Here is a 24,680-nt window from a genome sequence, read left to right as displayed (position 1 = left end):
TCGACGTTAGCTTGTCAGAATTTACAACCATAGTTAGTGCCATTTTAGATCCTTTAATGTTCACCGTAAGCTTGTCAGAATTTACAACCATCATTTAGTGCCATTTTAGATCCGTAATGTTCGACGTTAGCATGACATAATTTACAACCATATTTAGTGCCATTTTAGATCCGTAATGTTCGACGTTAGCATGACATAATTTACAACCATATTTTGTGCCATTTTAGATCCTTAATGTTCGCCGTAAGCTTGTCAGAATTTACAACCACATTTTGGTCTTATTTTTGGATATATAATACTAGCTTTGAAGTGTTTAGAATTAAGGGCTTTGATCAGGCCATTACCTGCCGGATTCCGGCTTTAGTTAGAGCCGTGTTCACGGTCGTATTCAGAGTCGTACTAAGGGTGGTATTCTGATCTACGTTTGCCGTCGAAATGAACATCGTATTCAGAGTCGTACTAAGGGTGGTATTCTGATCTACGTTTGCCGTCGAAATGAACATCGTATTCAGAGTCGTACTAAGGGTGGTATTCTGATCTAAGTTTGCCGTCGAAATGAACATCGTATTCGGAGTCGTACTGAGGGTGGTATTTTGATCTAAGTTTGCCGTCGAAATGAACATCGTATTCGGAGTCGTACTGAGGGTGGTATTCTGATCTAAGTTTGGCGTCGAAATGAACATCGTATTCAGAGTCGTACTGAGGGTGGTATTCTGATCTAAGTTTGCCGTCGAAATGAACATCGTATTCAGCGCCCTAGTCAGCTGTATAACACTGTCTAGATTTGAGGCAATGAGATAGAGTAACAAAATATCTGCTCCTGTCAGCTCCGTAGCACATGTACACAGTATGTGGTGGGGAGCATTGAAGGTTGTGTGTATTAGTTTGTCTAGCTTTCTATGCCCATGGAGGGGGAGTGGGGGCGGTGTTTAACAGTTACATTCATTCACTTTTCCCTACACAACGTTTCACCTGACTAAAATTGCTCATTACCCTTCTCATTACACACTCATGCACACACAATGCATCTGACCCTAAAAATCATCGTTTGTCAAACCCTACACACTCATACAATTGAAGCCTTTACCCGATTGATAATCTGGTACGAAAGAGTAGGCTATTTTACATTTTATAAAATCACACTTTTACCTTTAAATTGCCCACTTATACAGCAGATCTAAGGGAATACATTATTCTTTATTAAACTCTTTATAGCTAGGTCATCAATTTAATACTTAGATTTATATTTCACATTTTATTTGATTTTGTCATTTTAAATACATTTTCTATCGTTGTCTAACCTAAAGCTTTTGGACAATGAACAAAGCATTTATTTCATTTGTATTTTGCAATTTATGACCTACAACTTTATTTATTCTTGTTCATTACTTGAAGTGTGTTCAAGAATGTTTCCTATTAACCAAATGCTAAATATCTTCACAGATAAAATCTTCAGAACTTTTAACGAATGCAAGAGTACCACGAGATGGACTATCTTTATTCAGCAACTAGCCGGCATCGTTGTTAAAAAGTTCATATTGTTCCGAAGAAACGTCGTGTCCTCCTCGATTCTAATTCTACTGCCCGTTTTCTTCGTCGCCTTTGGTCTGTACTCGGACATGCAGACGACGTGGGGGGCGCTCAAGCCCATGACGTACCACCCGGAGCGTCTGCCCAACCTGATCACGCCCTTCTTTACGTCCCCCAACACCCCCAAAGATCTCTTGGACACGTACAAAAAACTGCTTCCAAATTCTGAATTTATTGAACCAGAATATGTAAGAGCTGGCATATTTAGCTACGGTAATTAGCGTATAAAATTGTAGTATAAAATTAGCATACATTCATTAATAAATGAGAACATCTCCTAAAGTCATAGATACCGCTCTTGAATAAATAAAAAAAGTTAAAACAGCCAATATTCAAAGTGCTTTCAGTTACTTCACAATAACAATTTATATTGAGTATCTGTGTATTTGCTTTTTACACGCGTCTTTGATGTTTATATGTATATTTGCTTTTTACATGTGTCTTTGATGTTTACATTTATATTTGATCTCTACATGTTTATTTGATGTTAACTGGTATTTAGGCCTCGCCGTAGAAAGCTAGACTGTTAACCCGACTGTCTCGAGTTTGAATCCGTGTTTAAACCAGTAGAAAGTCCCTGAGTCCACCCAACTGTGACCTAACTCACGTTAGGGAAATAAAGGCGGCTGGCATAGTACTGATCACGTTATCCCCTTTTAAGCAAAGGTTATTGAAACAGATGAACTCTACTTCATCTGCCCAAATTTGTCTCAGGCACAAACGGGAAAAGATGATGAATGTTGGTATTTGATGTTTACATGTTTACATGTGTGTTTGATATGTTTGATATTTACATATTTATTTTTATGTTTACACGTGTATTTGATGTCTATGTGTGTATTTGATTTTTTTCATATTTGGTGGTTACATTTTCCAGACAAACCCTCTAATTTACGTTCGCGACTGGGCTGACGCCAACAGCCAAAAACAATTTGACAAAATGGCCTTTGGGGTGCATATAAAAGACGAGACGCTGACGGAGGTTTTGTACAATGAGAGGCTCACACACAACCCAGGACTAGTGGTTAGATTTCTCCTGTTCTTGTTTACTCTTGTTTACGACTAGCAACTAGGCTGTTCTAAGTCAGAGGCGTAACGACGGGGGGGGGGGGGGTACATATGTCCCCGGGCGCCGACCTTAGCGGGCGCCAAAATGGGTTGGAAAAACAAATTAAAATCTTATTTTAGTTGCAGTTTTGCATAAATGTTAAAAATATATGGGTGGGGGGGGGGTGCAAATTGAAAATTGAAAGTTTGCTCCCGAGAGGGGCGCCAAATTGAAAGTTTGTCCCCGGGCGCCGGGAAGGGGCGCTACGCCTCCGATCTAAGTTAAATCTAATTTCAATTCAAAATCTAAACCAAATCTTGAGCTTTGGCTACATAACAATCATCACACATCTTCCAGCTACAACTGATGCTGAACGCTGAGGTACAGCACGCTCTGGGCGAGGACCACACGGTACAGCTAGGGCTCCAGTATTTCGCTAAAGAGGACATAGCCAATCATGTGATCAGCACCTTGTATGGCGTCCTCTTTGCCATGGCGCTCCTGCCCGTCTTTTTTATTTACGGTCTAATAGTTGAACGTGCGGTAAGTTTATCAGCTAGGTTGAACATTCGTGTTTAATGTGCGGTAAGTTTATCAGCAACATTGAACATTAGTATGCGAGAGCTTAGATTTTCATATTTTCCTGACATTTATCTTGAAGGGTATGTTGTTTTTACTGCGTGGTAGGGAGGTAGAGCTCACGACTTATAACCTAGGCGTCTCGAGTTCGGATCCCGGACTCAAGTCTGTAGAATTTCCTTAGTGGGTACATGACGGACGTTAAGGCATAGTGCTGAGCACACAATCATGTTGTATGTCGAAATTTACCGTCTGTTGTTTCAAGTTTTGCGTCTCAATTACTGTCAGCGTTTCTTTCAGACTTTTTTCTCCGGGTGGGGGGGGGGGGGGGGGCGGGGGCGGACACTAGTAAAGGTATATGTTTACTATATAAATTCTATCTCGTTCGATGGGGGGGGGGGGGCGGTGGACTTTCTTCGGAAAGATGTCTGGAAGAAACTATGATTACTGTGTCTTTTCTCTGGTCTTCGGTTGTGTGTCTTTAGTTTTCCGTCTCCTATTTGGTCGTTTGTCTTCTGTCTTCTTTCTGATTTACAAAAAAAATCATCCCATCATCATTTCAAAGTACGTTCTAAGATGCATGGGGCAGATGAAGTAGAGTTTATGTTTCAACGACCTTGGTATATTAAGGGATTGTTTGGTCAGCACACTGCCCGGTCGCGTAGGTTTTCCTAACGTGAGTCAGGTACCCATCAGAGCTGGGTGGACTCAGGGAAAATCTACAGATTACAACTCGTGATTCGAACTCGAGACTTTTGGGTTATCAGTCATAAGCTCTACTACCCGACCACACCATACTTTAAATAACAAACGGCAGAGTTTTATTTTCACCTTTAGACTGGCGCCAAACATCTCCAAACGTTGAGCGGGGTCCACCCAGTCGCCTACTGGCTCGGCACGTTTGTATGTGACTTCTTGGTGTTTTTAGCCATAACCATCATCCTTCTGTGCATGCTGACGTACAACTCCAAGGCTTTCACCGACAACAGCCGCTGGGTGGTTCTGCTGTTTGGGTTCCTAGCGTTTGGTATCGCATCGTTTCCTTATCTCTACCTACTCCAGAACATCTTCTCCACCCCGTCTAGAGGAATCGTCGTCCTTCTTGTCGTCAACATCAACATTGGTAAGTTGGTTAGATATAAATATAAGTGATTGATTGGTGTAGTGATTGGCTATATAAAAGTGATTAATTGATGTAGTGATTGGCTATATAACAGTGTATAATTTATGTAGTGATTGGCTATATAAAAGTGATTAATTGATGTAGTGATTAGCTATATAAAAGTATATAACATATGTAGCGATTGGCTATATAAAAGTGATTGATGTAGTGATTAGCTATATGAAAGTAATATTTATGTAGTGATTGGATACATAGGCTTATATAATTTATGTAAATGTTGGCTCTATACAGAGTTTCTTCCAGGCATCTCTTCGGGGGGGGGGGGGGGGGGGGGGGGGGGACGACGGACGACGACGACGAAGGGGGGGCGGACGGACGGGGGTACTCAGTCCTCCCCCCCCCCCCGAAGAAAGTGTACCCCCCCAACGAAATGGAATTTATATAGAAAATATATACTTTTACCAGTGTGTCCGCCACACCCGGAAAATTTTGAGGGGGGTTGTAGGCTGGGGTGTGACGTCATTTTAGGGGGGTGGGTCTGGCTTTTTGTGACGACGTGTGACGGAGGGGGGAGGTAAAAATTGTCAAAAAAAGCGTGACGTCATTTATGGATGACCCCCTTAGTGTTCAGCATTATCTCTGCCTTGTGTTGCAGGTATTATCGTCAGTTTAGTGATCACCATTTTCAAGTTTACGGGAGAGAAACTTGACAGTACCGTTTCTCATCTGGACCGACTGTTTGCCTACCTGTCCCCAAACTACTCGCTGTCTGGCATTTTACTGATGGTGTCTGTCAACACACAAGCTGGTGAGTAGCTAAACAAACTGTAAACAGAGGGATGGGAAGGGGGGCTGGGGGTTGATCCTATTTGTGATTAGTCACGAAACACTAAAATTTGATATCTTATTAGATTACAAATTAGATATTATTTTATTGTCTTTGAAGATGAAGATTTCTGGAAAGTCTGAACAAAATTACTGCATTAGTTGGTCAAAAATTGAGCTGCAAATTTGCCACAAATCAAAAGACAAACAGGCATATACAAACTGTAGACTATTGTGAACTAAATAAAAGCTTAGGATAAAAAAAAAACAACACATGAATCGTTTGTGTACACAGGCGATTTCACAAGCTTTATGGCTGCGATGGATTATGAATTGCTGACAACGTACTACAGGTTACTCGGGCAAGCAGCAGTGTCGTGGGTAGTCCTTATGTTGATCGAGTTCAAAGTTCACAGATTGATTTGGTTAGTAACGTTTTCTGCTTTACTAAAGACTATAGTTACACCTAATAACTCAAGTACACTAATTAAAATATCGTTACACCCAATTAATCAAGTACACTAATTAAAATATCGTTATAACTAATTACTCAAGTACACTAATTAAAATATCATTACACCCAATTACTCAAGAACACTAATTAAAATATCGTTACACCCAATTACTCAAGTACACTAATTAAAATATCGTTACACCCAATTACTCAAGTACACTAATTAAAATATCGTTACACCCAATTACTCAAGTACACTAATTAAGGTCTCAAGCTATATGACCTAAAATATACATGTCAGATAGTATTCCAGGTATAAACGGAACGAATATAAATATCTGCTTCATCGCTGAGAAGAAATAATATAACTGTGAATAATGTTTTTGTAAAAAATACTTCCATTGTATCGATATATTGGTAGTCAAACTTACATCAGCGCTGTTAGGTTAGCACTATGCCCAGGTACCCACTCTACTTCATCTACCCGATGCATCAATAGGCCTAGAGGGGAATCTTTACTTTGTGTAGATGAAAGACTGGCATAATTAGATAAACCCCACCAGAGCTGCAAATGATAAGATGACCTGAAAATCAGTCTCTCAAGAAATTCTTCTGAAAAAAGTGGCTCTAGACATTGACCCACGACAAATACAAATCGGCTCTTGGCTCATAGACCCACGACAAATACAAAACGGCTCTTGGCTCATAGACCCACTTCGAAAAATTCTTGACCAAACGACTCCCTACAACAGTCTGCGACCAGCTGGACATTTACTCATGGGCCTAAAGCAATTTTTTTCTCGACAATTCGGCTGCCGACAAAATGGCTGCTAACAAAAACAAAGCCTGATAAATTAAGACACAATGGAACTGGGTGCAGGGCGGAAGCTGGGAGTGATATTCTTCGTTCCCACCACGTGCCACACCCACCCATACAAAGCAAAATGAATTGCCTTAACTCTGCTTCACCTGTCTACAAGGTATCGTGTGTTGTGTGTTCAGGAACTTGCCTGCGGCCAGAAATCACCAGACGACTCGAAGAGTGTTGAAGAGGATGCTGACGTCATCAATGAGCACAAGCGGGTTCACGAGACTAGGAAGGAAGATCTTTTGACAAGCGGTAACTACACACTGCCACACACACACAACCACTCACACACACAGCCACTCACACACACACACAACCACACACACCCACAACCACTTCCACAAGCAGCCACACACACACACACACAACCACACACACACACACACACTCACAACCACACACACACAACCACTCCCATACACAGCCACACACACACACACAACCACACAACCACACACACCCACAACCACTCACACACACAGCCACACACACACACATACAACCACTCACACACAGCCACACACACACACACACAACCACACACACCCACAACCACACCCACACACAACCACTCACATAGTTCATAGTTTGATTGACGTTAGGATAGTTGGGAATCCTTAAACTATTTTACGGGTGATAAAATTTGCGGAATGAAGGTTCAGCGTTTATCTCCTAACATTCTAAATATCAAATGTATTGAATCGGTTAGACAATGAAAATAACTGAAAAAAGTAAGTCTCATCTTTTTTTAATGATTAAAAATATTCGTACATAAATTTAGAATGTCGAAGTTAAATTTACAGCAGTCTGAAGTTTAGTATTGTTTAGTATTAGTAGTTGCGTTATGTCTAGGGTGAGATTTTATGCATAATTGTTTCGATAACAAATGTGAAGTGAGGTAGAATGTCTCGTTTTATACACAACTAGATTACCCGTTATCCTTGGATAACTGTGGGTTTCGGGGGGCATCCAAAAATGACATTCATGTCTGTCACTTATCGTCACAAAAACAACAACCGTACTCCACATCAAAATATACGTCACACCTAAGACGTTTTTGTCTTTTAAAAACACCTATTTCGACTGAGCATGGGTCTGACCACAATATCCCTTCATATGCTGAGGTCACAAAAACAGGTCAACTCTACTTTACCTTTAGATTTTAACAGGAAATTATTTACATAAATCTTGATACTCTGTCGTCATCTAAATTTTATAACATGACGCAATTTATATGATGTACATTATACTCTAGATTTTACAGCATAACACAATCGACATAGAGTACAGTGTCTAACTAAACAAAGATTCAGATTGTCTGCAATGCTCCAACCCTAAATCTTCTCGATTCTAGACGCTCTGCTTCTGATCGACCTGAAGAAAGTCTACTGCAACTGCTGTACGACCCAGACGGCGGTCCAGCCCTTAAGCTTTGGGGTGCCAGACAAGGAGTGTCTAGGGCTGCTGGGACAGAATGGTGCAGGCAAGACAACCGTCTTCAAAATCTTGACAGGGGACATTACTCTGTCGAGCGGAGAAGCTTATGTTGGGGGATATAACATCAAACAACATCTCAAAAAAGTTAGTTGGGTTTCTTTGTACGCCTAATGTACACAATTTACTAAAGATAATGAAGAAAAAGATATCCTAAAAAATATATAAAAATGAAAATGGAAAAATTTGCGTAGTATTTTGCCAGAATTTTATGAACACCATCAAAAAACATTGTTGGATTGTTTAAGAGTTTTTACATTTTTGTTGATACAGTAATTCCACTCCTCAAAATCTCCTTTAGTTTTTCCACTTTATTTTTTTTTTTTTGCAGAGAATATTTTGCATTTCTTTTACATTTAATATTGTATAGTGTTAATGATATTGTGTCTTTTTCCGCCATATGTCATAGTATTGACTATGATGTAAAGTTCGGTGTACAGGTATTTCTTTGTAGAGTATCAACTGATGGAAAAAAAACGATACACCTTTCTGTAAATTCTATAGTAGGTGCCGCAAATTTTGGACCTAATTATTTTCGACATACCGAGTTGTAAATAGCTTATAGTAGTCTACAGTTTTCTTTATAATTTTTAAAAAATCTTCGTAGGGTAGTGAATTTCATTATTTTAAATTATTCCCTGATAAATTACAGCTTTTAATATTTCTAGTCCAGTCCACGATGAGTTACTGCCCTTAATGTTTTAGGTCCAGTCTATGATGAGTTACTGCCCTTAATGTTTTAGGTCCAGTCTATGATGAGTTACTGCCCTTAATGTTACAGGTCCAGTCTATGATGAGTTACTGCCCTTAATGTTTCTGATCCAGTCCATGATGAGTTACTGCCCTTAATGTTTTATATCCAGTCTATGATGAGTTACTGCTCTTAATGTTTTATATCCAGCCCATGACGATTTACTGCTCTTAATTTTCCAGGTCTACTCCGTGATAAATTATTGCCCTTAATGTTACAGGTCCAGTCTATGATGAGTTACTGCCCTTAATGTTTTATATCCAGTCTATGATGAGTTACTGCCCTTAATGTTTTATATCCAGTCTATGATGAGTTACTGCCCTTAATGTTACAGGTCCAGTTTTCATGAGTTACTGCCCTTAATGTTAGGTCCAGTTTATGATGAGTTACTGCCCTTAATGTTACAGGTCCAGTTTTCATGAGTTACTGCCCTTAATGTTAGGTCCAGTTTATGATGAGTTACTGCCCTTAATGTTACAGGTCCAGTCTATGATGAGTTACTGCCCTTAATGTTACAGGTCCAGTCTATGATGAGTTACTGCCCCCAGGTTAACGCCCTCCATGACGGTTTGACCGGATGTGAGACGCTGTACCTGTACGGCAGGTTGAGGGGGGTTAAAGAGCAGTATCTATCTGAAATCACGGAAATTATCCTCGATTTTATTACCCTGAGACCACACGAGAACAAAACAACATCTACTTACAGGTAGGTTATCAGTAGAAATTTGCTGTAAAGGTGGTCGCAATGAAAACCAACAGTAATAAGGGATAACAATGTAGCAAATCAACAGAGTTAGAGATCCAATCTCTTTAAATTCTCAAATTTTAGAAAGACTAACATCATAACGTACATCAACATTACAACCTTAAAATGCATTAAACAATAAACATTTTAATTAATATTCGGAATATTTTTTTTTAATATTTTGATATTGTTTTTATAGATGTTAAACTAAAAATAGTATAATTTTGCCTAATTACAAATCCGCTTAAATAAGTATGTTGTTCTTTTGATCAATTTTAAATTGTCAAAACTGGATATTTAAAAAAAAAAAATCAAGTATTGATAGAGATGCAGATGAGACTCGTTAGCTGGAGACAGCCACTCTTCTAGGAGAGAAAACTCCAAAATGAAACAACTGCTGCTTTGTACTTTGGTTGGACAAAGGCTATGGAAGCAAATCCAAAAAGAAAAGCAGGCTGAAATCGAAGTGAATGGCCTCAATGGCACATAACCAGTTGACACGTATCCTTAACTGTGTGGAAGGGTATCCCTTCCATCAGTAAAAAAAATTAAGAACTAAGAAGAAGAAGATAGAGATGACGTTTGGAGCTCTAAAAACATATTTATACTCTGTCAGCGGAGGCAACAAAAGAAAACTGTCGATGGGAATAGCGATAATCGGTGACCCCCACTTTATAATGCTAGACGAGCCGACTGCTGGCATGGATCCCATCTCCAGGAGAAGTCTGTGGCAATGTCTGCACATGATCAGGTCAATGGAGAGAACCTTGGTGCTGACCTCACACAGGTGAGTACTCTACGTTAGTGTTTTAGTTGGAGTGGTATGGCTTGGTTGGGGGTTGTAAGTTTTTGTTGGTTCACATTGGTGTGGGTTGTGTGTGCTTCGTTGGTTTAGTGATGTGGTTGGCGTCATTTGTTGGTTTACATTGATGTATGTTGTGTTTCCTTGGTTTACATTAATGTATGTTGTGTTCTTTTGTTGGTTTACACTGATGTATGTTGTATTACTTCATTGGTTTACATTGATGTATGTTGTGTTGGTTTACATTTATGTATGTTGTGTTGATTTACACTGATGTATGTTGTATTACTTCATTGGTTTACATTGATGTATTTTGTGTTTGTTTACATTGTGTATGTTGTGTTGGTTTAGATTGAAGTATGTTGTGTTACTTCCTTGGTTTACATTGATGTATTTTGTGTTGGTTTACATTCACGTATGTTGTGTTACTTCCTTGGTTTACATTGATGTATTTTGTGTTGGTTTACATTCACGTATGTTGTGTTACTTCCTTGGTTTACATTGATGTTTGTTATATTGTTTCGTTGATTTACAGTAGTGGTTAGCTGAGATTATAGATCGTTCTGGCTTAAAGGTTAATGAAGGAGATTAAGCCACCCCTGTCTCATTATACAATATAGCAAACCACCATAAACACATTATTGTTTGTGTTTACATCATTATATTGCAAAAAAAAATTTATATTTATTGTGTTTCAGCATGGAGGAATGCGAAGCGCTGTGTACCAAAATTGCGATCCTCAAAAAGGGGCGGCTGATAAGTCTAGGTAGCACGCAGCACTTGAAGAACAAGTTCGCCCAGGGCTATACCGTCATCCTCCACGCCAAACGCCAGGAGGACGGGACCATCTTTTCCTTAAAACCTGCCGTAGATTTCCTGATATCGTCCATACCAGGGACCAAGGTCAATTTAATTTTTAATAATACGATATGTAACCACACGACGAAATACGTCTGTTCGAAGTTCCAGTTATATAGAGCTAGGGTTGAAAATATGACAGAGTGTGGTCTATCTTATTAGTTTTGTTACATTTATAAGTATTTATTCGTAAAGACTCACCTAAGTGGTGGAATAATCTAAAATTATAACAAAGTATGATAATGTTTTTCTTTTAAAATAGCAAATAGTATACCTGGTATAAATGTAGTCAGATTGAGAATAGAGCGACAAGTAAAACTATTACTTCATAGCAATGACTGGTCTAAATCCTGGACGGTATTCACATCTGAAGTCATTTTTTTCTTTTCCTTTTCTTCTTCTCCTTTCTTAATTGTAATGTTGCTATGGATTTTTTCCAACAAAATTATGTATTAAGAATCTAATTGTTGACTCCGAATCCAGCCTCCTTCATTTCTGGCTTTACTTTCATAACGTTTGTCCAATCAAGAACAAACTACAACGCAACCGTTATTTGATTTTGGAGTTTTTTGTTAGATGGGTTGCTGTCTCTAGCTATCGAGCCTCATCTGCCCCAGATTCGAACCCTGGACTTTTATGTTAAGCCAACAATGACCGACCCGCCCACGCCGACTCGAGTCAGTGTCGAAATGGCTTTTGGAATGTTTGAAAAAAAAAACAACTGTAATTAGCCATAAGCGTTAAGCGCCTAAAATAAAGCATCTAAAATATGGACATTCTTTGCGGCATTGATTAGTTAAGACACAGGCGTCAAGAGACCAATCGTTATAAGAATTGGACATTAAAATTCTCGTCTCTTAGTCATTACAAGTAGCATACTCAGTCATTACTGTCTTTCCTTAGGTTTTCAGTGATCATTCTTCTTACTACCCACCTACAATTTCTTTATGAAGTCATAACTCTCTCCATCCTAAGGTTTTCAACGACCAACCATCTTACTGCCACCTACAAATTCCAGAAACCGCACGATTGTCTGAAATCTTCAGGCTTTCATTACATGCCAAGTCGACCTTTGACCTTCAACATTTCACGGCCCAGCAGACGTCGCTAGAGCAGATCTTTTTGCTGCTCATGAAGGACTGAATAAGTTGGATGTGAATACTATTTTATTTTAAAAGTTTTGTTTTCAATCAAACATGATGATAAACCTATGCTTTATTTATTTGACCTTCTAGGTTACTTCCTTGATCTGGACTCAAACAAGGCCAATTATAATTTAAGGACCGTCACAATTATGTTACGTTGTGAATTATTTAAGAAAAAACACACATTGACAAAAACACATCTTTTACGTTTTTAAAATAAAAATTTGTAATAATACTAGGAATAATTTTATTTTAAAGGTTTACGCTAAACAATGTGATGAAATAATAATGCACTAGTTGTCACAGTTGTTCTAATGAGTTAATACGTTTTCTGTGATCATATGTTTTATGTCGAATAATGCAAATAAGTCATTCCTCTTTATCTGTTATGTATTGTTCTATATTTTGTCCGATTTAACTTCAAAACAGTACGTTTAAATAAATAAATGTATTTATTTTATAAAACTGCAAAGATTTTTAAAAATAATATAATATAATAAATGCACAAATAAACATGGAAAATGAACTACCAATCTTATTATTAACAACAACATTTATTTCGTTCTTTTGTAAACTTTAAAGAAGTTTTAATAATCATGGGATTTCGTCGCGGAAATTTATTTATAGGAGGGGCGTTTGTTCACGAAAGTTATCGTGGCTATAAGATTATTGTTCCGACACATTTGAGATTTTTATGAAAAATAATTCTGAATATTGAAGCTACTTTCTTAATTGAAAACATTTTGGTAAATTATTCAATTGGCTAATAAAGTCGATATTAACAATTAAACATAATGAAAAAGTGATTGGAGCTACAAAACACAGATCCAGTTGGTGTGAGGACGTGTGTCTGTATATAAGTCTGTGTGTGTGGTCATGCTAATCGTAGTTACATTTGACCTTGTGGTTCATCTTTGAGCCTGGCCTGCAGTTGAATGCTTTAGAGAACTCCTCCAGCTGACCAATAGCCATATTGAGCTCCTCTTCATCGTTATTTCGATACGGGTGCAGTTCATTTCCCCCCACAGAGCATTGTCCTTGTGCGTGTGCTAAAAAAAATATCTGTTCCTTGGTTAAACCCATCCCGGGCAATATTTTCTCTTCACTACCTCGATTCTTGAGCCAGTTCTGGTAACCATTCAAAGCAAGTTTTAAGCTGCTTGAATACACAAAAGCTTTAATAGTCGAATAATAAGCGAGTGACTTGTCATCGATAGAAGTTCCACTGTGTAGATCTTGGATACAATGAAAAGCCGGAACAACATCGAAAACGTGCAAGATGATTTTCATACGTAGTAGTAGCGCCGCAGCAACACCAATGGAGCCGAAATTATAAAAATACGGCTGATTCATTGAGAAGCTTGGAGGCTGCAAACCACCTATTAAAAATATTAATTTTACAAATATTGTATTTATCTTTTTTTTGCGAGTACGTCCTTGTAGACGTTTTAGTCCCGCTATACTGCGGTTGTGTTGGATTTTGAGATAACAAATTGTGTTGTATGTTGAAAATAACAAATTGTGTTGGATAATGAAAATAACAGAAAGTGTTGGATGTTGAAATTACCAAATTGTGTTGGGTGTTAAAAACAACAAATTTTGTTGGATATTGAAAATAACAAATTGTGTTGATGTTAAAAATAACAAATTGTGTTGGTTGTTGAATATAACAAATTGTGCTGGATCTTGAAATAGCAAATTGTGTTGAATGTTGAAAATAACAAATTAAAACCAGATTGCATTTTGGATTAATTTTTTTTTTTTTTTTTTTTTAAATATGATGTTCGACAAATATTTTAGATGAACAACATTACCTGCTGTGATGTAAAGGTAATCGGAAAATTGAGCTGAGTAAACACCGTAAACTATCCAATCGAATGATTCACGTTTTTGTAGATTAGCGCTTCTCACTCTGATAAAGTGCTGGTTTCTCTCCAGTAAGTTTTCAAAGTGGTCACTAACATTGATCCGCAAGTATTTGTACATTTCGTCAATCTTGTTGAAAGAATCGCAATATATATATATATATATATATATATATATATATATATATACACATATATACCTCTATATATAAAGCAATATAAAGCAATGAATGTCTGTTTGTTTGTCTTTTATGCATTACTACACCTTTCATCTGATCGCCATGAAACTTTGGGAAGTTGTTGAGAATACTCCTGGGGAGGTTTCTGTGGAAAAAGTTTCAAATTTGCAGGGAGGGCGCCCCGGCAGGGCACGAATCTATTCTTCTCTATATATGGTTTATAAAAAATAAAAGTCGATAGCGGTTTTACACCGCTCATCCGACCGTCATGACGCGTTGAGGATTTGATTAAAACACATCGGGGAAGGAATAAAAATCTTTTTTTTTTTAATTTCGAAAGGGCGGGGCCCCGGGAGGGTGCAATTTTACTCTATATAGGATATATACAAAATAAAAATCGAATGCGGTTCAACACCGCTCATCCCAATGCAGTGAATGCTGGAAAAAATCACCGCTACTATTCAGCCACTTTATTTATTTCATACTAAGTGCATGTTGGTGCTAGGGACATAAGGGACATAAGGCATCCACTAACCCAACACCATTTCCAATGATAAGTTACTAGAGAAACGGAAATTTTGAGAGGCTTCAGTTGCATTCGGAAAATGATAAGGCCAGATCAAATTACAGCAACAGCGCAGAAATGGACGACTCAGGGGAAAGAACACAGGAAAGGGCGAGGGAGAAGTAAAAACGCACTGTCGAAAAATAACTAACAAGATTCTGACTGTTTTCCTAACCTTAACCCTAACCCTAAACCTAACCATAACCTTAACCCTAGCCTTAACCCTAACCCTCGCAATATTCCACTTACTGAAGTGGAAAGTACATTCTATGGTGGCTAAATGTGTCCTGGAAACCGAAAAGAAAAGATTTTCACGATAATGATATTAAAAAATGATAAATTTAATAAACCGGGAGTGATCTCCCCTAAACTTTCTCGAATATTCTTGTATAAAACAACAGGGGATGGCAGCTCGGGATGTAGACATGATTTTTAATCCATTTTAAGTACTTAAACATTTTAAAATAGAATAGAGTCTCGTAGAAAAACCTATTGCACACCAAGTGAACGCCAAATATGTGCATAATGGTGCGGACGATTATTAGTACTTTTTAAATTCACATGCGATTTTTGAGAAATCGGAAATAGCGTTCATTACTAATTCCGATCAACAGAAATTAATCAAAATTTGACAGAAGGTAGAGAATTAAATCTTTTACTTACTTTTGAAATTTTATTTATCTATCTGAAATAGTACTAAAGTTATAGGCTTTTGAAAAATTCAAAGTAAAAAAAAATTACACTTCCGGTTATCGGAAATCGCTCAAAAATTTATACGGATTTACTATTTTAATTAAACTTATATATGAAATTTCATCAACCTAGCTGTAACGATACTCAAGTTATCGTGTTTACAGACACCACACACATGCGCGCACAAACACACATACACACACACACAGACATACGGACTTAATATGCAAAACTATGATTTCCGGCTCAGGTAGCTGTAAAACGTCGAGATTTGCAAAAATGTTGATTTTTTTTGCACGATTACAAGACTTTCTCTATACTTCGTAAATACGAGAAAGTAAAAATGTTAAATTTGACAATTTATAATCGAAAAGAAAAGATTTTCAGAATAATGACAATTATATTAAAAATGTTATTTTTAAAATAGAAAAAAAAGATATTCACAGTAATGACAATTATATTTAAAAATGTTAAATATAAAAATTTAAAATCGCAAACAGTGAAATGAAATTACATTTTCTTGATTTCCCATCCAATCCGGGTATCCGACGTGGAGAGTAAACGCCTCCAGCTGACCCTTGACCTCTTGTATTGTTTTTGCACTCATCCACTGAGCCCTCTCCATTTGTGCGATTGAAGCTAGCTTTATATTGTTTACGATTTCCTGAGCCTAAACAAAAACGTAAACAATAACCATATTATTAAAAGGGGTAATTTCCCCAAGAGATTTTGAAAATTTTAGATTGATATTTTGGGGTATTGTGATTTAGATTTTTAAAATCTGAGATTATGATTTTGATCATACATGCTTACAGCTGCATTTTTATCTATAATTGTTGTTGCGATGGTTTGAAAAAGTAAGGGTTAGGGTTAGTGTAAGAGTTAGTGCTAAATTAAGGTCTAAGTTATTAAGATTATGGAGTAGTGTTAAGATTATGTATCCTTGCAAGTTGTCAACGATATGTGATACAGAATTCTAGTGTTAAGTATTACAAGGTATTAGGAACCTATATCTAAAATAAAAGATTACATATGCACTTTGTTGCTTTATTATATGGTAAACTTTGTTTGAAAGGTATATCGAAAAATGATACCTTGCCGTACCAAACTATAATAAAAATAAACTATTGCAATAACAATGAAAGTTTTGAGTCAATTAACGTTCTACCTACCGCTTTCTTCTGTTCCTCGCTAAAATAATGTTTGATAAAAAGGAAGTTGACAGCATGGGTTAGTACCCACGAGGCTGAATGTAAACAGAGTCTGGGAAAACTCAAAACTTCGAGTCGGTCTGTCTCAAGCTCGTACAGTTCGCTGTCAGCGTTAAAATATTCCATTGATAAATCTTTCCTGTTGAAACATAGATCATCATTAACATTTTAGGGGTCACCCATAAATGACGTCACACTTTTTTGACGATTTTTACACCCCCCCCTTCCCCTCTGTCACACATCGTCACAAAAATCCAGACACCCCCCCCCCCCTAAAATGACGTCACACCTCAGCCTACCCCCCTCTCATAATTGCAGTTTTCATTTGTCTTAAAACATCGATATTTTTTCCAAAATCGTGTCAGAACACTGTCAACACAGATTATTTTGATCAATTCCTATTGCAATTTATTAAAACCGTTTTCTGAAACGCGAAATAACGGCTAAAACTCGTTTTCTAACTTTGCTTTTTTTTTAATGCAAAAATATGACGTCACACCATCTGATCCCCCCCCCCTCCCCCTCATCACCCACGTCACAAAAGCACGGAGCCCCCCCCCCCCCCCCCCCCCCCCTTTACGATTGTAACGTCATTTATGGACGACCCCTTAGACCTATAGGCTATGCTTACTATTGTGCAGTGGTTTTTTTTTTTCATCAGTTAATACGTATAAAAGACCATTGTCAACATATTTTATTGGCTAAAAAGGAATGTATCCGACACGTTTATTGCTATAATTAGCTTCTTTATGGAGAATAAAATATGAGGTTTTTATAAAGTTATATTTTACTTGACACTTTTGTTACCTTGACGTCGCTATTTCAAGTAACTCTTAACTAAAATAAGACTAAAGTGTGTGTTAACTATACATTAGTTCTCTGTGTGATATCGCTGGAATATTTCTGAAAATAGCTCTGGCTAAAAATCTAAATCCTACGAAACATGTCGGGAAGGAAAGCGTATGATTGCTTCGGGAAGGAGAGCGTATGATTGCTTCGGGAAGGAGAGCGTATGATTGCTTCGGGAAGGAGAGCGTATGATTGCTTCGGGAAGGAGAGCGTATGATTGCTTCGGGAAGGAGAGCGTATGATTGCTTCAGGAAGGAGAGCGTATGATTGCTATCTCCAAATTCCCGAGTTCGGACCCCGGACTGACGAAGCTTGTTAGATGGGGTATCAACAAATTAAGGGGAGGAAACACAAAAATGAAACTACTACCTTGTAGATTGTTCTTTGGTGGACACTGGCTATGGAAGCAAATACAGAGAGTAAAGAAGTCTCTAATTTGATTCAACATGTCATACGGCGCATAACGTGTTTACAGGTGTTTTACATGACTCGAAGAATATCCTCTTCAATGATGCAATGAACAACAAAGAAGAGTAATGTGTCATTAACCTACACAAGGGTGATTTTGCTTCTAAAAGATACTGTAACAGTGCTAAATGATTGGTAACACTGGTTTGTGGGTTCGTGATATAAGCGTGAGAGTAACACTTCTTTGTTGAACTTGGTAACTTTATTACACTTTTGTACACCTTGAAGTTGAGACAAGCACTAATATATACCCACAGTTGGAATAATACAGGAACAATCCACAAACGAACTGACGTAGTAACAGCTTACATTTTTCTACCGAGGCACCCCGGTCCATCTTCCAATCCCCCTTCTTATACCCCTATTCTCTCCCCAACGACAGTGAGAGAGATCAACAAAAAGCATGGAAAAACATGACCAATCGCTCAAACAGTCCTTCCGTAAGCAAGGGTGTTCCTCTCCCATACTAAGTTCATACTAAATACAATATAAATACTATATACCCTACGCAGAGTTTCTTCCAGGACGAGCCCCCCCCCCCGAAAAAAATTTTTCCGCCCCCCCCCGAACGAAATGAAATTTATATAATGTATATAGAAAATATATACTTTTAACAGTGTCCGCCCCCCCCCCCCCCCCCGAACGAAATGAAATTTATATAATTTAAATAGAAAATATATACTTTTAACAGTGTCCGCCCCCCCCCCCCCCGAAGAAAGTCTACAGCCCCCCCGAAAATTTCAAGTGCCCCCCCCCCCCCCCGGAGAAAAAGTCTGGAAGAAACACTGACCCTACGTACAGTCTGTTACAGATACGAACCTGTAGGCTTCTACAAGGCACCAAATTAAATAATTATGCAGAATTCTGTTTTGGTTCTGGACAGGAAGGGAAGTCATCAGGTTACGCAATAAGTGGATTTCCGCTTCGTTGTCAAATGTTACCATGGTCTCGTTAGTAACCGAGTCGTTGTTGAAAAAGTAGGACAATTGCTTGACCCAGTTAATGTGGTTCTCAGTGACGTTAGTTAGCTCTCCTAATGACACCTAGAAATATACTTATACATATAGTAAACAGAATAGTAAAAAAGAGAAATTTTAGATAATATATAATAAGAGCATTGCTGGCTCAAGACATATTTGAAGTGTATTTTAGAAACAAACGACTTAGTTCATTCAGCTAAAACAAGCTGTGTTTATTTCTCCATGATCATCATCATCTTTTCCAGTTCCTGCTTAAGACACATGGGGCGGACAAAGTAGAGTTCATTTGTTTCAATGAGGATAATGTAGTAAGCACCATGCCCAGCTGCGTTTGTTTCACTAACTTAATTCAGGTACCCATTACAGCTGGTGGACTCAGGCAGGTCCACCAGACTCCGGAACCAAGATCGCACTCGACACCTTCAGGCTAACATACTTTGTTTCTTAATTAGATTAAATTGCAGACAAACATACACAGTCAGATAAGCGTATAATTACGGAAACGTGTCGCTTTATATGAAAATAATTCAAAACACAGCTAAAAAAAATAAGGACTAAAACAAAACACAACCGTTGTGTACAAAGAAAAAAAAAACATATAAAATAGACTTGCAAAATGCTGGGTGTTGTCAATATAATATATATATATATATATATATATATATATATATATATATATATATATATATATATATATATATATATATATATATATATATATATATATATTGCTTTCATTTTCTACAGCCTCATATTGTAAACATGATTAATGTCACTATAAACAATTTATTTAACACACTTTTTTTAAACCGTTTGCATTGGTTTCTGTTGGTGAAAAAATAGTATACTGACAAGCTGCTCACACATTTTGACACAACATCTCAATCAAACAATCAACAATGAATTTATAGATTCAAATTGTCAAGGGATAACCATAACGTCCAAAAACAGCTACTTTATTTTTAAAAATATAAAATAAAGATAAATACGTTTGCGCACATTTGTCCTCAAATACTTGTCTATTTCAAAAGATTAACTCTCTTTCTCTTTTACTCATACTCTCACTCTCTTTCTTGATATATATATATATATATATATATATATATATATATATATATATATATATATATATATATATATATATATATATATACTTTTTATAAGTTTGTTTTGATGTTGGAAAAGAATAATTATACTATTAGCATGGATTGATAAAGTGCAATGTGGTAGGTAAAACACGGAAATTTTGAATACTGCCTATTTTGGTTTTATACACTGAACGTACTATTTATTAATTATTATTTTTAATCAATAACAGTTTAGAAGCCTCTCCTAAATATCCTCTATGTTTACTTCTATCTTTCCGTTTGCAGAAAAGCAATATAACAAAATACAGAAAACATTTCTAATATCAAGCTTTCAAATGCACTGAAAATAAAAAAAATAAAACTCTTTTACTGTCTCTCACAATGGCTTGGAAATCTTATGAGATCTTTTATATATTTTAGCAACCAAAGCTTTTATGATGCTTTTAATATTTGTTTTATTTTTCTACTGTTTAGTAGTTCATAATAAAATTCAACTAGTGCTGCAACTAAACATATTTCCTTTAAAAGACAATTATCCTCATATCCCTATCCTTAGCGGAAATAACCGTCCGTGGTTACAGTTTACAAACGACGGCTACCAAATCAAACAGATCTTGTTACCTCCCCTTACTTTGAAATCATTTTAAAGCTATATTAACTGTCCTTAAAAGCCTTCACTAGATCGACCGGCTCTACGATTGTAAACATTCGTGAACTACAGCTCACTAGACTGTTATGGTGATCGCGTCTAGCTATTTATCTCCCCTATGCATATATACATATATATATATATATATATATATATATATATATATATATATATATATATATATATATATATATATATATATACACACACACACACACACACCACACATATATATATATATATATATATATATATATATATATATATATATATATATATATATATATATATATATATCTTGTACTTGTAAGTACTTACTTTCTTAAATCGCTGGTAGACAGTTTTTTCAGGTGCTACCGAACCATTGAATATAGTGAAAACATCGTCTATAAATTCGTCAACATCAGCGTTGTGTACACGGGTTTTCTGTGTCAGGTTGGCACTGATGGCGTCGTTAACTAGATGGGTGACCACTCTTCTAATGAACATACCGTAGGCTGTGCGGTAGGTTTTGTGTTTTACCCTACAGAAAGAGGGTCCATCTTTAGCAAGTAAATCATGCTTAATATGTTTAGCATTGTATAAAACTGAAATAAAAATTTCTAAAAATAATTTTTAAAAAGTTTAGTTCTTTAATATATATGTCCAATGCCAACAATTTTAAGTAATAGTGCATGAAAAAGTTTTTTATAAAATTACTTTCCACCTTTTACTTCATTGTATGCTGAGTATAGAGAAAGTATTTTAATCGTGCTGAAAACTCACATGAAATTCGGTCTTATTTTGCCGTTTTACATACACGAAGTATAAAGGACTTTTTGTAACCATACCAATCTCCATCTCTTCATATGCCGAGGTTACAGAAACAAGTGAACTCTTCACTTGCCCCATAGACCGTCAGGTTTGAAAGGGAACTTTACTTTTACCAATCTCACTCAAGAATTATCACTGGACAACAACTATTTTTCTTAAATTTAGTTTCTAAAAAAGTAGTTTAAGAGATTTATCTCAATTACAATCGATATTGTTAACAAACGGGTTGAGAATAAAATCAATCTAGGTCCAAATATTTAATTAATACGTTTTAGTTTGAATAAAATCACATCGCAAATTTAAAACTCGTGTTAACCAAATGTTTGTAATCGCTCAAAAAGGTTTCTTTATCTAGAAAATTGTATGTTAATAGTCTAAAAACTAATTAAACTTATTGCATTGTCATCAGATCTTTACCAACGTGTCTAGTTTGAAATAAATCGTTTTCGTTTGTAGTTGTTGGAATATATATATATATATATATATATATATATATATATATATATATATATATATATATATATATATATATCTTGATGTCATTTGTTTATGTATACCTGTTATAATCGGTTGCATTTAAGTTATTGAAGTTTAACAGTCAGGTAATGTTTAGACGTCTAAAGTGGACATGTACAAGAGCTATTCTATTACAAGTTTTCGAACAAATGTATCACTATGAATCAGATACAGACCAACTTTCCCGATGATAAGTTCTGTAAAGTGCATCAAGTGGGTACACATATATTCCAAAACTGAAAACCTATAATATGTATAAGAGTCGTGCTTGATTTTTATAAATTATCATAAATGAAATATTTTTTTGTAAATCATAATACTTTGTTTTTTATATAAATGTTTATATACAATGATACATTTAACTAGCCTTATAAAAATGTATATTTTAAAACCAATCAACAAGACATGTTAAAAGAACTTACGTGAACGGAATAAAATGGGTCAACCAGTAAATCAGTTTGAACCTTCTGCAGTGCATCGTTAAAATCCCAGTCTGGCTTCCAATTTCCCAGAAGTTTCCAGCCCCCTAACTTTGAAATTATCTGCCTCACTATTGGTGTTCCTGTGGCGGGTGGGGAAGAGGGGAGGGGGGTATAGCTTATGTGTACAAATGTAAATAACTCTAACCAACTTTTCAGACAGAGAAAAACACATATTTGAAGGTTATTCGTTATCCCATATGCAGGAAGCACAATAAATATAATTTCCAATTTATTTTATATCACAAAACGAATCCATTATAAATAAAATATCATATATATATATATATATATATATATATATATATATATATATATATATATATATATATATATATATATAATAAATATTCGTATTATTGTTCATTTAAATTGAACGTAAAACTTTGTGGGTGGAGTTTACCTTTGTTTTTCTTGCGGCTATTTATATCGTTACAAGCCCGAAAGAATTCTTTCACCTTACGTTCAGATGAACTGTCATGGTTTTTTTTAATGGGCTTTTCTAAAAGATCAAGGACTCTATTTTCATTCTGTCTCAGCATATCCAACTGCACACTTCGCTTTGAAGATGATATTTCTGAATGGTTAAAATACATGCATTATGAAGTTGTCAGTTTATTGATGAAATATGTATGACAATAACTAAGTAGATGATACTATATAAAAACTCGCTTACGCCCGTCGACATAAAAATGCTCCACGTTCTGGTAGTTGCCACAAGCGTACTCATAGAAGTTCTCACACGGGTCAACACTTTTGTTCCGTAGTTCCATGGCCCTGGTGGCCGTCTCCATACAGCCGATATCAAAACACACGTGGTCATCTAGCAAAAATAATATCCAGCATCAAAGAGACATGACTTACATTTCAATGCACACACTTAGTTTTTGAGCTTTAAAGAAATCCGCTCGGTAGTGTGTCAGTCATCAACTCAGCGGTTTAATACTCGACTTTATAGAGTAGAAAAGAAAACAATTTTAACACGTCGGAATGTGGGCGGGCGAGATGGTGGGCGGTGAGGGGGGGGGGGGGGGGGGGAAGCTGGTATAGGTGGAGCGGTGTAATGGCAGGCGACACATTACTTTCTCTCTAAAAATGTCCTTTTTTAAAATCTCAGAGGTCTACCCTATCTATAGCTGCATTCCTTTAAACACATACACACACACATATATATATGTATGTGATATATATATATATATATATATATATATATATATATATATATATATATATATATATATATATATATATATATATATATATATATATATATATATATATATATATATATATATATATATATCACATACATATATATGTGTGTGTATGTGTTTAAAGGAATGCAGCTATATATATATATATATATATATACATATATATATATATATATATATATATATATATATATATATATATATATATATATATATATATATATATATATATATATATATATATATATATATGTATGTGATATATATATATATATATATATATATATATATATATATATATATATATATATGCATATATGTGTGTGTGTTTAATGTGACATGCATGTTTTACAAAAAAAAATGAGCTTCAACTTGCCACTCTGTCGTTTATTTGAATATAGTTTTACCTTGAACGTCTAATTTACTATTGGCTGTACCCAGAAGACCCATCAAAGTCATGCATAGAACGAACAAGGAAAGGGCGATCACTCCGAGGATGATTTCCATTTTACTGAAAGTGTATCTCCTTATCGTGCTGAAACTGCTAAACAGTGGCAGAGTCATGCGTGTTTGAAATTCGTCATCCATATTGAAAATTAATTTTTTGATAAATTTGTCTAAACGTGAAAAAAATAATCAACACACACGTAAAGTAATGTATCAAAATTTCAAAGCGTTCCAAAATTTATAATTTCTGTAACACAGGGAAAATTAAATCCTTGATATGTATAAAACAGCAACGTATTAGTTAAGACCGAACCAGCAATTCTACTTTATTGTACAATTCCAATTACAGCCAATGACAGGCATGCTTGTAACTTCAGTACAA

General features: G+C 36.0%; 2 protein-coding genes across 2 annotated transcripts in view; one reads left to right on the top strand and one right to left on the bottom strand.

Annotated features, from left to right (window-relative positions):
- Window positions 1-12,557, top strand: part of LOC131936351 (phospholipid-transporting ATPase ABCA1) — a 33,871-nt gene extending 21,314 nt beyond the window's left edge. Inside the window, exons 18-30 of the mRNA XM_059293287.1 lie at window positions 1,444-1,778; window positions 2,468-2,614; window positions 2,996-3,181; window positions 4,055-4,340; window positions 4,996-5,148; window positions 5,287-5,303; window positions 5,519-5,590; window positions 6,622-6,739; window positions 7,842-8,068; window positions 9,251-9,438; window positions 10,094-10,264; window positions 10,978-11,182; window positions 12,113-12,557. Of these exons, the coding sequence (XP_059149270.1) occupies window positions 1,444-1,778; window positions 2,468-2,614; window positions 2,996-3,181; window positions 4,055-4,340; window positions 4,996-5,148; window positions 5,287-5,303; window positions 5,519-5,590; window positions 6,622-6,739; window positions 7,842-8,068; window positions 9,251-9,438; window positions 10,094-10,264; window positions 10,978-11,182; window positions 12,113-12,280 (2,273 nt within the window). The 3' untranslated portion in view covers window positions 12,281-12,557. The remainder of the gene's footprint in view (window positions 1-1,443; window positions 1,779-2,467; window positions 2,615-2,995; window positions 3,182-4,054; window positions 4,341-4,995; window positions 5,149-5,286; window positions 5,304-5,518; window positions 5,591-6,621; window positions 6,740-7,841; window positions 8,069-9,250; window positions 9,439-10,093; window positions 10,265-10,977; window positions 11,183-12,112) is intronic.
- A 589-nt stretch (window positions 12,558-13,146) lies between these two features.
- LOC131936338 (endothelin-converting enzyme 1-like) lies at window positions 13,147-24,596 on the bottom strand. Its single transcript, XM_059293273.1, has 11 exons — window positions 24,259-24,596; window positions 23,314-23,460; window positions 23,041-23,214; window positions 22,581-22,720; window positions 22,335-22,402; window positions 21,148-21,352; window positions 18,932-19,155; window positions 16,757-16,934; window positions 16,099-16,254; window positions 14,097-14,277; window positions 13,147-13,661 (listed from the first exon to the last, which is right to left on the bottom strand). Exons 1-11 carry the CDS (start codon window positions 24,437-24,439, stop codon window positions 13,162-13,164), a joined length of 2,154 nt encoding a protein of 717 aa, XP_059149256.1. The 5' UTR covers window positions 24,440-24,596; the 3' UTR covers window positions 13,147-13,161.
- Between the last annotated feature and the right edge of the window lie 84 nt (window positions 24,597-24,680).

This window comes from Physella acuta, unplaced genomic scaffold (genome assembly GCF_028476545.2).
Source record: "Physella acuta isolate Inbredline_101_S28 unplaced genomic scaffold, ASM2847654v3 ptg000175l, whole genome shotgun sequence".
Classification (NCBI taxonomy): domain Eukaryota; kingdom Metazoa; phylum Mollusca; class Gastropoda; family Physidae; genus Physella; species Physella acuta.
Note: the sequence above shows the minus strand (reverse complement) of the source record. Positions and strands in the feature narration are given on the sequence as shown.